The sequence below is a fragment of the Fukomys damarensis genome, unplaced genomic scaffold, assembly GCF_012274545.1.
Source record: "Fukomys damarensis isolate Sample0158 unplaced genomic scaffold, DMR_v1.0_HiC HiC_scaffold_15, whole genome shotgun sequence".
NCBI lineage: Eukaryota > Metazoa > Chordata > Mammalia > Rodentia > Bathyergidae > Fukomys > Fukomys damarensis.
Window position 1 is genome coordinate 14,675,464 of NW_022900927.1, and position 12,176 is coordinate 14,687,639.

Sequence of the window (12,176 nt, forward strand, 5' to 3'; positions counted from 1 at the left end):
CTTTTTAGTATTGTCTTTCCTGTCCTTTCATTGACCTCCATCTTGATGAACTGGAAAGTTAAAAGTCAAGAGATCTACAGTTAGGCTTGGCTTTATCTCTAATAAATAGATCAACTCATTCTGCCTTTGTGGACCTGAGTTTTATCTCAAAAAATAAGTATGTGGGACAAGATTCTTTTAAAATTCTTTCCTTTCTCTGGTTTTAATCATTCTATATTTTCCACCTGCAGTTATCTTGTCTTTTTAAAAAATCTTTCTTTCTCTATCTCAAGTACAAATCTCTATAAAAACCTAGTAAGTTTCCCAGATAGTCTTTGTTATGAGAACCTAAGGAATGGAGCCAGATTTTGGGTTGTCCTGTTATCATATTTACTTTCCTTCTTTGCAAATAGCTTGCAAACTTAGGAGAAGAAGATAGAGCAGGAAGATCCTGGGTCAGAAGTACATGGGGATGGGTGTAGTATGGGTATAGTGTTGTAGATCTTCCATATGGGGGAGGGCAACACATAATATTTCATTGGGTTCAGACAGAAAATATTAAAAGTTTTATTTGGATTTGTTTTTAATTTCTTTCTCTATGAAATTCTGTTTCTGTGAGTAGCTCAGTATTTGACTGATCCGTGTGAAGCGGTACATTGTACAAAACAGTGTTACTGTTTATAAGTGAAAGATAGACGTATATATTGTGGTGGTATGCATAGATATGTTAAGCTGACAGTAATGGTCAAAATTTGGTGAAAAAAATGACCCAAGGGCATTATGATGAATATTATGTCCTTAATATATCATTTTTGCATATGATGATAACTGGAAATAAAGAGAAGAAAATTAAAATAAAAACAACAACGAAGAATATCTTGCTAGGAGAATTTATTTGACACAGTGTCTACCTCTTACAGAGTTGAGGAAAAGTATTTACCTAGAAAAGTGTTTAATTTTAAGATGAACTTCATACTCTTCATGATTTTGGAGGACTATTAAATAACTCATTGGGATTTATTGAGTAAGTCATATCATATACTGAAATTAATTCAGCACAATTCAGTTTATTTAATCTTTTCGACTGAAGAAGCATTGTGTGATTACACTATATTTATTGAGTAAGTCATATCATATACTGAAATTAATTCAGCACAATTCAGTTTATTTAATCTTTTCGTCTGAAGAAGCATTGTGTGATTACACTAATTTATTTTTTTTCAGCTTTAATTGAGTTTATTGGTACATTTTAGGGACACAGTACAGTTACATTCATTGTTGGGATCTTGTACCTCTACATGACAGGTCTTGGTTCTCATTTTTTCCCTTTACCCCTGCCCTCCCTTCACCCCCTCCTCCCCTTCCCATCTACAAACACTTTATTTCCATCTTTTCATTATCTCACATTTTTTTCTTTTCCCTTATTACCCTTCCCCTACCCATCCCACCTTCCCTACACCTTTAGCTCCTTTCTTCCCATTTCTAAATGTCAGTAATCTTATTAGGATCTTATGTATTATTACAGATTATTCACGCCGGAGAAACTATTCGGTATTTACACTGGGCAATAATTTTTAAGACCTACTTCTTAAAGCCCACCCTCCCAATTATTTCTTGCAGAATAAGACCACAGCTTGCCAAAGAAAAGATTGAAGGATGCCATATTTGTACATCGGTCACTCTAGGAGAACCCCAGGTCTTCCTAGGGAAAGATAAGGCTTTTACTTTTGATTATGTATTTGACATAGACTCCCAACAAGAGCAGATCTACATTCAGTGCATTGAAAAACTAATTGAAGGTTGCTTTGAAGGATACAACGCTACAGTTTTTGCTTATGGACAAGTAAGTACCATATTATTTTCATAGAAGCTACAATTTTTCAGAGCTGTCAATTCCATTACACCATAATATTTTGTCCTTTGAGATTATATTAAGGTTGAACACTCTGTGTTCTCTGTCCTTTTTCTTTTTCAGACTGGAGCTGGCAAAACATACACAATGGGAACAGGATTTGATGTTAACATCACCGAGGAAGAGCAGGGTATTATTTCTCGTGCTGTTAAACATCTTTTCAAGAGTATTGAAGAAAAAAAACATGCAGCAATTAAAAATGGACTTCCTCCTCCAGATTTTAAAGTGAATGCCCAATTCTTAGAGGTAGTAATCTAATTATATCATTGATTTCCTTCAAATTTTATTTGTTAAGCCATAGCCCTTACGATTTTATATTGTTGGCTGCTAGCATAGTGCCTTGCACACAGTGGGTAATACTTATTCTATACTTGTAGGTATTGCTGTTGGTGTTTAAGATAATAAACAATTGGCCATCGGGCTGGGGATTTAGCTCAGTGGTTCTGGTGGCTGCTTTGATCCCTGGTATCCCCCCCCAAAAAAATACCACCACCACCAATAACAAAAAAAACCAAAAAACCAATTGGCCATCATCCGTGGGATCGAATACAGTTAATATTGTTCATTTCACAATCCTTTTTTAATCAAGAGATAAAGACAAATTACTGTAGTAATTCAGACAGCCTCACCAAGTGCTCGGATACAGGGACTAAGATGGGAAGGGAGAGAAAGTTATGAGAAGTGACAGGATTGAGGCTGTCTTCTAAGGCTTCTTCTAAGGAGGTAGCCATATCTGGTTAGCCACTGTTGGTACAGAAACACTAATCCCATTCATGACCTTACAAAAATGCTAAGTAGTGGGCGGGGGATTTAGCTCAGCGGTTCGGTGGCCTGCCTCACATGCACAAGGACTCGAGTTCTATCCCCAGTACCACACAAAAAAAAAAAAAGAAACAAAAATGCTAAGTAGTAATTTGTAGACACCTACAAAAGTTGTGGAACAAAAATAAATACATGTGCAGCTTAAGTAGCAAAAAGTCTTAAATCTCTAACCTAAGGATTTGTCTAATTAAAATCTTTAAGTTTAGGATTTGTCTTGTTAAAAACTTTTAAGTTTAGGGGTCAGGGATTTAGCGCAGTGGCACTGTGCCTTTTAAGTTTAGGATCTATCTATATTTAATATGTATTTGTATTTTTTTTTATCTCTTTCAAGGGATTAATAGATTATTTCACCTAATCCTCAACCCACTAGTCATGCCAAAGTCATTTACTTGTCTTATTCTTGTAAATAAGTGTGGCATTTACTTAAATTTATGACAACCTCCTCATATATATGTATATTATTTTGACGAGATGTCATTTTGAAGATCTTTTGAAATGTATATGAAAGATGACATTATGCAATGCATTATGACATTCTTAAGGCTATTTCTACCCAAATTAAGCTTCTAATATTTCATTTTGATAGCTCTATAATGAAGAGGTCCTTGACTTATTTGATACCACTCGTGATATGGATGCAAAAAATAAAAAATCAAACATAAGAATTCATGAAGACTCAACTGGAGGAATTTATACTGTGGGAGTCACAACACGTACTGTGAACACAGAATCAGAGGTGACAGTTCTATTGCAGTTAAAGTATAGCATAGTTCGTTTTATCTAGTCAGTTTTACTGATAGTCTGAGATGAAGATAATAATTTTTATTCTGAAGTTTAACAAACTTGAAATGTCTTATTTCCTCATATTTTAAAAAGTAGGGTAGTAGTAGGAATGTCAGGGTAATGATAAAGGCAGGCATCAAAATAATCTAAGGCAATCTACATATCTTTCCCAGATAAAAAGTGTGAAGCAACTGAGGGTAAAGAATGATACCATAATCCATGTGCACCTTTTGCTATAACATGCCTAGAATGGTATCTTGGTTCTTGAAGGGAAAATCTTAAGAAAAATTAAAAAAAAAAAATCTCAACAGATGATAGAGAAGAGTCCGAGGAGTTACAGCTGTTTGTACCGGAGTTGTCTCCTGTAGCTGTGGGACTGAAAGCTGCAATGTTAGCAAATGGCAAACAGTGGAATCTGTGTTTCTCCCATTTAAAAAATAGTGCCCTCATCTACTGAGAAGTTCAGCTCAAAAGTGCCTGTAATTAAAATAATAATATGAAAAATCTGCATCTCTTACGTAGCCTAATGTGGAGGCTTTTAGCATTAGTTCAGATGGAGTTGGTTGGGTGAGTTGGTCTGTCCTTGACTTGCTTGCACTCCGCTCAACTGAGTTCTTCCTCTCCTCCTTTCCAGATGATGCAGTGTCTAAAGCTGGGTGCTTTATCCCGCACCACTGCCAGCACCCAGATGAATGTTCAGAGCTCTCGTTCACATGCCATCTTTACCATTCATGTGTGCCAGACCCGAATGTGTCCCCAAGTAGACGCTGTGAGTTATCAGTTCCCCTAAATTCGCCTCAGTCCCAGGAGCACATTTGACCCAAATTTTGTTTGCTGAATCATTGCTTTTCCTACTTGCTGCTTCTGATCTTATCTGTTGAAGCTGGCAACCCTGTTACGTTTTGAAGTTAAAAACGAATGTGTGTGTCTGCAGCATTGAGAAAGCATGCTGTGCCATGTGGTGATGGGTATAGTCACCTGGGACCCTTCCTTGCTGTGGAGGAACCCATGCTACATGTGGTTTTCTTCATTAGCAGAAGCAAAGCCTCGGTTGATAACAGTTGGATTCTGACCATCCAGCATCTGACATTGTTTCTAATTCCCAGCTGACAGCTCTGCGTTTATATTTATTTGGCTGTATGCCTCTTTCTTTGCCGGTGGCTGTGTATGCACATGGGTTGAGAGCAAGGAAGGTTAGAGAACATTTAGTATCACATGAGTAAAGTATTTTCCACCTTTTTCTTACCTCCAGGAAAATTTGACTGATAATAAGATGATTACCGAATCATCACAAATGAATGAATTTGAAACCCTTACTGCGAAGTTCCATTTTGTGGATCTGGCAGGGTCTGAAAGACTGAAGCGAACTGGAGCTACCGGCGAGAGGGCCAAAGAAGGCATCTCCATCAACTGTGGGCTTGTAAGACTAGCGCTGTGTGTGCGAGTATACCAGGCTTTTCTGTTCTCCTTTCCTCTGCTGTAAAGCATAGCACACCTCCAGGGAGCTCCTTCGTGGGCTGAACTGAGAAGGAGCAATTTGAGAAAACTTAACTAGTAATTCAGTGACTATCTGACCTCACATTATAGGATTTTGGTTTTTTTTTTTACATTTCTGGGTTTTTCCATGTGTAGTTGGGTTAAATTTTATGATATCTGCAGGGTAGATAGATAAGATATAGATGTATACATATAATCTCTGGACGTGTGAAGTAAACTTTATATCTACTCATACTGAGGAGAAATTATTTTAGAACTTCTTTCTACATTTAATTATATATATAAGGTAGACACATTATTATTAAGTTTTTTGTCGGCCGGGGATTTAGCTCAGTGGTTTTGCCACCTGCCTCGCAAGTGTAAGGTCTTGAGTTCAATCCCCGGTACCAAAAAAAAAAGAAAGAGTTTTTTAGTAACATTTTATTAACATTTTGTTGATTTTGGTAATGATAATAAAAATGTGTTTGGTGGTTATTTTTTAAAAATGAGAATTTTACTGGATTTTATTACAAATTGAGTTTAATGCCCTGCCACCCAGTGGTATTTTGATTGGAAAACACCTCGTGATTGAGTTGGCGAAGGCTTCTATTATATGGGAGAAAATATTTTAGAGTAAATTTTGTGTACTAAATATTTTCTTCCTGTTGTCTTCAAACTGTGAAACTTGGAACTGTGAACTTGAAACTATGAACTAACTTCCTTATAAAACTGAACATTTGTTTCCACATAAAAACAACAGCATGCCTATAGTTTAGGATCTGTCTATATTTAATATGTATTTGTATTTTTTTTTATCTCTTTCAGGGGATTAATAGATTATTTCACCTAATCCTCAACCCACTAGTCATGCCAAAGTCATTTACTTGTTTTATTCTTGTAAATAAGTGTGGCATTTACTTAAATTTATGACAACCTCCTCATATATATGTATATTATTTTGACGAGATGTCATTTTGAAGATCTTTTGAAATGTATATGAAAGATGACATTATGCAATGCATTATGACATTCTTAAGGCTATTTCTACCCAAATTAAGCTTCTAATATTTCATTTTGATAGCTCTATAATGAAGAGGTCCTTGACTTATTTGATACCACTCGTGATATGGATGCAAAAAATAAAAAATCAAACATAAGAATTCATGAAGACTCAACTGGAGGAATTTATACTGTGGGAGTCACAACACGTACTGTGAACACAGAATCAGAGGTGACAGTTCTATTGCAGTTAAAGTATAGCATAGTTCGTTTTATCTAGTCAGTTTTACTGATAGTCTGAGATGAAGATAATAATTTTTATTCTGAAGTTTAACAAACTTGAAATGTCTTATTTCCTCATATTTTAAAAAGTAGGGTAGTAGTAGGAATGTCAGGGTAATGATAAAGGCAGGCATCAAAATAATCTAAGGCAATCTACATATCTTTCCCAGATAAAAAGTGTGAAGCAACTGAGGGTAAAGAATGATACCATAATCCATGTGCACCTTTTGCTATAACATGCCTAGAATGGTATCTTGGTTCTTGAAGGGAAAATCTTAAGAAAAATTAAAAAAAAAAAATCTCAACAGATGATAGAGAAGAGTCCGAGGAGTTACAGCTGTTTGTACCGGAGTTGTCTCCTGTAGCTGTGGGACTGAAAGCTGCAATGTTAGCAAATGGCAAACAGTGGAATCTGTGTTTCTCCCATTTAAAAAATAGTGCCCTCATCTACTGAGAAGTTCAGCTCAAAAGTGCCTGTAATTAAAATAATAATATGAAAAATCTGCATCTCTTACGTAGCCTAATGTGGAGGCTTTTAGCATTAGTTCAGATGGAGTTGGTTGGGTGAGTTGGTCTGTCCTTGACTTGCTTGCACTCCGCTCAGCTGAGTTCTTCCTCTCCTCCTTTCCAGATGATGCAGTGTCTAAAGCTGGGTGCTTTATCCCGCACCACTGCCAGCACCCAGATGAATGTTCAGAGCTCTCGTTCACATGCCATCTTTACCATTCATGTGTGCCAGACCCGAATGTGTCCCCAAGTAGACGCTGTGAGTTATCAGTTCCCCTAAATTCGCCTCAGTCCCAGGAGCACATTTGACCCAAATTTTGTTTGCTGAATCATTGCTTTTCCTACTTGCTGCTTCTGATCTTATCTGTTGAAGCTGGCAACCCTGTTACGTTTTGAAGTTAAAAACGAATGTGTGTGTCTGCAGCATTGAGAAAGCATGCTGTGCCATGTGGTGATGGGTATAGTCACCTGGGACCCTTCCTTGCTGTGGAGGAACCCATGCTACATGTGGTTTTCTTCATTAGCAGAAGCAAAGCCTCGGTTGATAACAGTTGGATTCTGACCATCCAGCATCTGACATTGTTTCTAATTCCCAGCTGACAGCTCTGCGTTTATATTTATTTGGCTGTATGCCTCTTTCTTTGCCGGTGGCTGTGTATGCACATGGGTTGAGAGCAAGGAAGGTTAGAGAACATTTAGTATCACATGAGTAAAGTATTTTCCACCTTTTTCTTACCTCCAGGAAAATTTGACTGATAATAAGATGATTACCGAATCATCACAAATGAATGAATTTGAAACCCTTACTGCGAAGTTCCATTTTGTGGATCTGGCAGGGTCTGAAAGACTGAAGCGAACTGGAGCTACCGGCGAGAGGGCCAAAGAAGGCATCTCCATCAACTGTGGGCTTGTAAGACTAGCGCTGTGTGTGCGAGTATACCAGGCTTTTCTGTTCTCCTTTCCTCTGCTGTAAAGCATAGCACACCTCCAGGGAGCTCCTTCGTGGGCTGAACTGAGAAGGAGCAATTTGAGAAAACTTAACTAGTAATTCAGTGACTATCTGACCTCACATTATAGGATTTTGGTTTTTTTTTTACATTTCTGGGTTTTTCCATGTGTAGTTGGATTAAATTTTATGATATCTGCAGGGTAGATAGATAAGATATAGATGTACACATATAATCTCTGGACGTGTGAAGTAGACTTTATATCTACTCATACTGAGGAGAAATTATTTTAGAACTTCTTTCTACATTTAATTATATATATAAGGTAGACACATTATTATTAAGTTTTTTGTCGGCCGGGGATTTAGCTCAGTGGTTTTGCCACCTGCCTCGCAAGTGTAAGGTCTTGAGTTCAATCCCCGGTACCAAAAAAAAAAGAAAGAGTTTTTTAGTAACATTTTATTAACATTTTGTTGATTTTGGTAATGATAATAAAAATGTGTTTGGTGGTTATTTTTTAAAAATGAGAATTTTACTGGATTTTATTACAAATTGAGTTTAATGCCCTGCCACCCAGTGGTATTTTGATTGGAAAACACCTCGTGATTGAGTTGGCGAAGGCTTCTATTATATGGGAGAAAATATTTTAGAGTAAATTTTGTGTACTAAATATTTTCTTCCTGTTGTCTTCAAACTGTGAAACTTGGAACTGTGAACTTGAAACTATGAACTAACTTCATTATAAAACTGAACATTTGTTTCCACATAAAAACAACAGCATGCCTTGGTTTCTGTGACCCTGACAGCAGGTGGTGTGCCTGGCTGTGCCTCCCTCCCATCTGCAGCTGGGGGACGTCAAGCCTATGGTTCTTCTTAATCCCTGCCCTGTTTTGGCTTTTGTGTCACTGTGACCTTTCTGGGATAGAGGGGTTAGCAACTGAGATGCGGGCCTCTCACTAACTGTATCCACCTTGATGCTCCTGCTACATTTGGATGCCGTAGAAAGGACCATGACCGGTACCCTGGACTTTGGGTATAGTTTTACATTTCTTAAAAGACAAAATCATGGCAGTATTTATACGTGCTGTCAGGAAAAGAAAAAAATCATTGCTCTGTTTTCCTGTTGAGGCTACAGAGGCATGTTGAGGCACATCTGGTAGAGTATTAATGTGGTCAGAGTTTTAAGACTCTGTAAAAGAAGAACCATGATACACTGTGACCCTCGTGCTGCTGAGGGCATGCTTTCGTCTTAACCATGGTTACAGAGGTTTGCAGTACCAACAGCTGGTATGAACACGGTTTGAAAAAAAGTAAGGGTGGAAGGAGCAATGACTATAAGGTTTTGTAATTTGACTTGGTTTTTTAAAAAGTGAATGCTTAGTGCATAGTTTTATTGTATTTCTAAGGAAAGTTGTATTTGTGCAAGAAATTCCTTGTTCAGAGAAATCTTACTGATATTTTTATGGTAATTAAAGGAGAGTTTAGCTAGTTAAGGGATCTATCTTATAATAAAAATTACTTGAAACTATGAACTACATATTTTATTTATTCCTTGAGTTGAGAATTTTCAACATGAATTGATCATTTTTGGCAGACACAGCCTGATGTTGAAGGGAGAGTTAGAAGTTGTTAAAATATATTATGTACATTTGCCAGCTCCATACAATGAGTATAATTATGTGCTGCAAACATGCACTAATAAAAATAAACATTAAGCTGAGTGTGATGGCACACTCTTGTAATTGCAACACTTGGGAGGCTGAGGCAGGAGGATCACTCTGAGTTCAAGCCAGCCTGAATTACACAGCGAGACCCTGTTCCCCCAATTTTTTTTTAAAGTTGTCAGTGTATACACATCCACATTCACATTGGCATAGAGCACTAAGTTTGGGGTAATACTAGTTATTAGTAGTTATAGAAAACTTTGAAGTTTACTTTATCTGCACTTGAAAATACAAATGTAAAACAAAACCAAATAAACTTTCCCAATTTTGTCATGTCTCCATTTTGTTTTTTGGAGCCTTTCTTTATTTGAATATGTGTTATAATTAGTAAATTCATCTGATCTCTCTTTTTCTCTCTCTTAGTTGGCACTTGGCAATGTAATAAGTGCCCTGGGAGACAAGAGCAAGAGGGCCACCCATGTTCCCTATAGAGATTCCAAGCTGACAAGACTACTGCAGGATTCCCTCGGGGGTAATAGGTATGTACTCTAACTGGCTTTTAACTTTCTTCTTCTACAGTTTTTGGTGGGTCGGGGAGCATGATTGTACTGAGTTCATTCCATTGGTGACTTAGCGTGTGAGTTTGAAAACTCTTAAATTGTCTGTACTCTATTCAGTGAGCTCAGTTCATTGATTACAGGAAGTTCAAATGTTGTAAAAGTTTCTAAAACGATGACTCGCGATTTCCATACTTTTTGTAGACCAGTAATACAGAGTTTGAAGAATGGTACTGAACTGGGGACCACACTTCAAAGTTGCCCGGTTCTCAAATCAGTATCTGTAAATTCTTACTCTTACTGGATTGCTTTATCTTCTTCATCAAAAGATGGTGCTGAGAAAGGCATGAACAATCTCCACTTGCCATCCCTGATGAATACTGTGTAACCTTGATGGATACCACAACTACTAATGACCTCACATGGTCCGGATAGTGTTATATATTTAGAGGTATATTGATGAATAAAACTGGATGATTCCTCTCCTCTAGGAGTTTACTTAAAAGTTGGCGTCTAATAGAATGAATAAAAAAAGAGACAGGCAACTGGTGTGAGGAGGCAGAAAAAAAACCCTGCAACTAAATGAGGATTGGATTCTTGGATTAGATAGTAATTTAGTTGAGTGTTAAATGACAGTAACAGCAAGAATAAGTAAGGATGAGCAACAGTTGGTAAAGGACAAAAGGTGGAGGAGACGATACCTTTTGAAAGGGCCACTATTAGTACTATGCTGAGATTACTGGAGGAGAGTGAGAGTTGAAGCAGGAGGCTCTTTAGGAGGCTACAGATTAGGATTCATAAGCATTGATTTTCTACCAGCGCGAGTAATCTAGGTCTTTAACTGCAGTTTCTATACTTGGTTTAGTCCGATTGCAAGTGCTCTGTGTTTCATCCACAGGTGGAATGGCTGTCACTGTCGTATATTTTGCTTGGTAAAAGCAATTAATCATGGCCAGAAGTTACTTTTCTAAAGTAACATTTCCCTTTTTTTCCCCTTGTGTAATCTGGTTGGAAACTCTACAACTTGGATCATTCAATCATGAAAAATTTTATTCTTTGAAACAAGGATATAGGTACTCTATGGTCTTTTTGCTTGAGTTTGATTGGATTTTATATAATATTATTTGCTGCTTCAAATTCAATTTACCAGTGGGTAAAGGAAGAACTTTTTAAAGTGTGAAATAAGTGAATAGTTTAATCATTTTTTATTTTCAACTTATATTTGTAGTTTGATGTATTTAAATATTATTGTGTATACCGCTTCAAAAATTTCTTATAAAGAAATGAGAAACAGGGCTGGGGATTTAGCTCAGTGGTTCTCCCGCCTGCCTTGCAGGTGCAAGGTCCTGAGTTCAATCCCCGGTACCAATAAAAAAAAAAAAAAAAAAAAAAGACATGAGTAACAAATCTACAGGTTTAATACTTTTTCAAGGTGTTGTAAGTCAATAGAAGATAATGTAAATTCATTTTCCCAGTGTTGTCAAAGTATTTTTTTTCTTAGAAATTAAAGATAATTGACAGTCTTAAAGCATAGAAGCTTTTAAACTTGCTTTTATTTTTAATTTAGCTTCATTAATCTTGTGGTATCTCAAAAAGAAGATACTATGTAAATGGCAGGAATTTTAAAATAATCCTTTCATGTTTATCTGTAAAATTGTTTGCTTTTATCTGTACATCTATTATTTGTGACTTTCAGCCAAACGATCATGATAGCGTGTGTCAGCCCATCAGATAGAGATTTTATGGAAACATTAAACACTCTGAAATATGCAAATCGAGCTAGAAATATCAAGAACAAGGTGATGGTCAATCAGGACAGAGCGAGCCAGCAAATCAATGCACTCCGTAGTGAGATCACACGACTTCAGATGGAACTCATGGAGTACAAGACAGTAAGCCAATGGGATAGACTTTGTATTTTGTGATATACCTAAGGCCCTTTAAAGTGTTGTGAATACTATGTTGTCATTTTGTGTTGGTTTGTACACAGTGTGTCTGTGAAATCTCTTGGTTGTTGTAAAAGAGGAGGTCTTTTTGAGGTAGGATCTCTAGTCTTGCTTGTTGGTAGTATTTGTGATGTTCCGTGTAATCTAACCAACCATCCTTCAAATGACTTCTTACCCAATCAGTTTTTTTGGGGGGGGATTATTGGGGATTGAACTCAGGACCTTGTGCTTGCAAGGGAGGCAGTGGAACCACTGAGCCAATGCCCCCAATCAGTTTTAAGGGGCTAATAATGTACCGTAGA

At 37.0% G+C, this 12,176-nt stretch overlaps 1 protein-coding gene across 14 annotated transcripts in view; it reads left to right on the forward strand.

Annotated features, from left to right (window-relative positions):
- Kif21a (kinesin family member 21A) overlaps window positions 1-12,176 on the forward strand; it is a 131,359-nt gene that overhangs the window by 61,532 nt on the left and 57,651 nt on the right. For 13 of the 14 annotated variants that reach the window (XM_033763599.1, XM_033763600.1, XM_033763602.1 and 10 more), the window contains exons 2-8: window positions 1,600-1,822; window positions 1,955-2,137; window positions 3,300-3,449; window positions 4,131-4,265; window positions 4,749-4,916; window positions 9,795-9,910; window positions 11,625-11,820. In XM_033763599.1, coding sequence (XP_033619490.1) covers window positions 1,600-1,822; window positions 1,955-2,137; window positions 3,300-3,449; window positions 4,131-4,265; window positions 4,749-4,916; window positions 9,795-9,910; window positions 11,625-11,820 — 1,171 coding nt within the window. Of the gene's footprint in view, window positions 1-1,599; window positions 1,823-1,954; window positions 2,138-3,299; window positions 3,450-4,130; window positions 4,266-4,748; window positions 4,917-6,049; window positions 6,204-6,884; window positions 7,020-7,502; window positions 7,671-9,794; window positions 9,911-11,624; window positions 11,821-12,176 lie in introns of those variants that run through there. The other variant, XM_010615416.2, reaches the window with a different exon arrangement.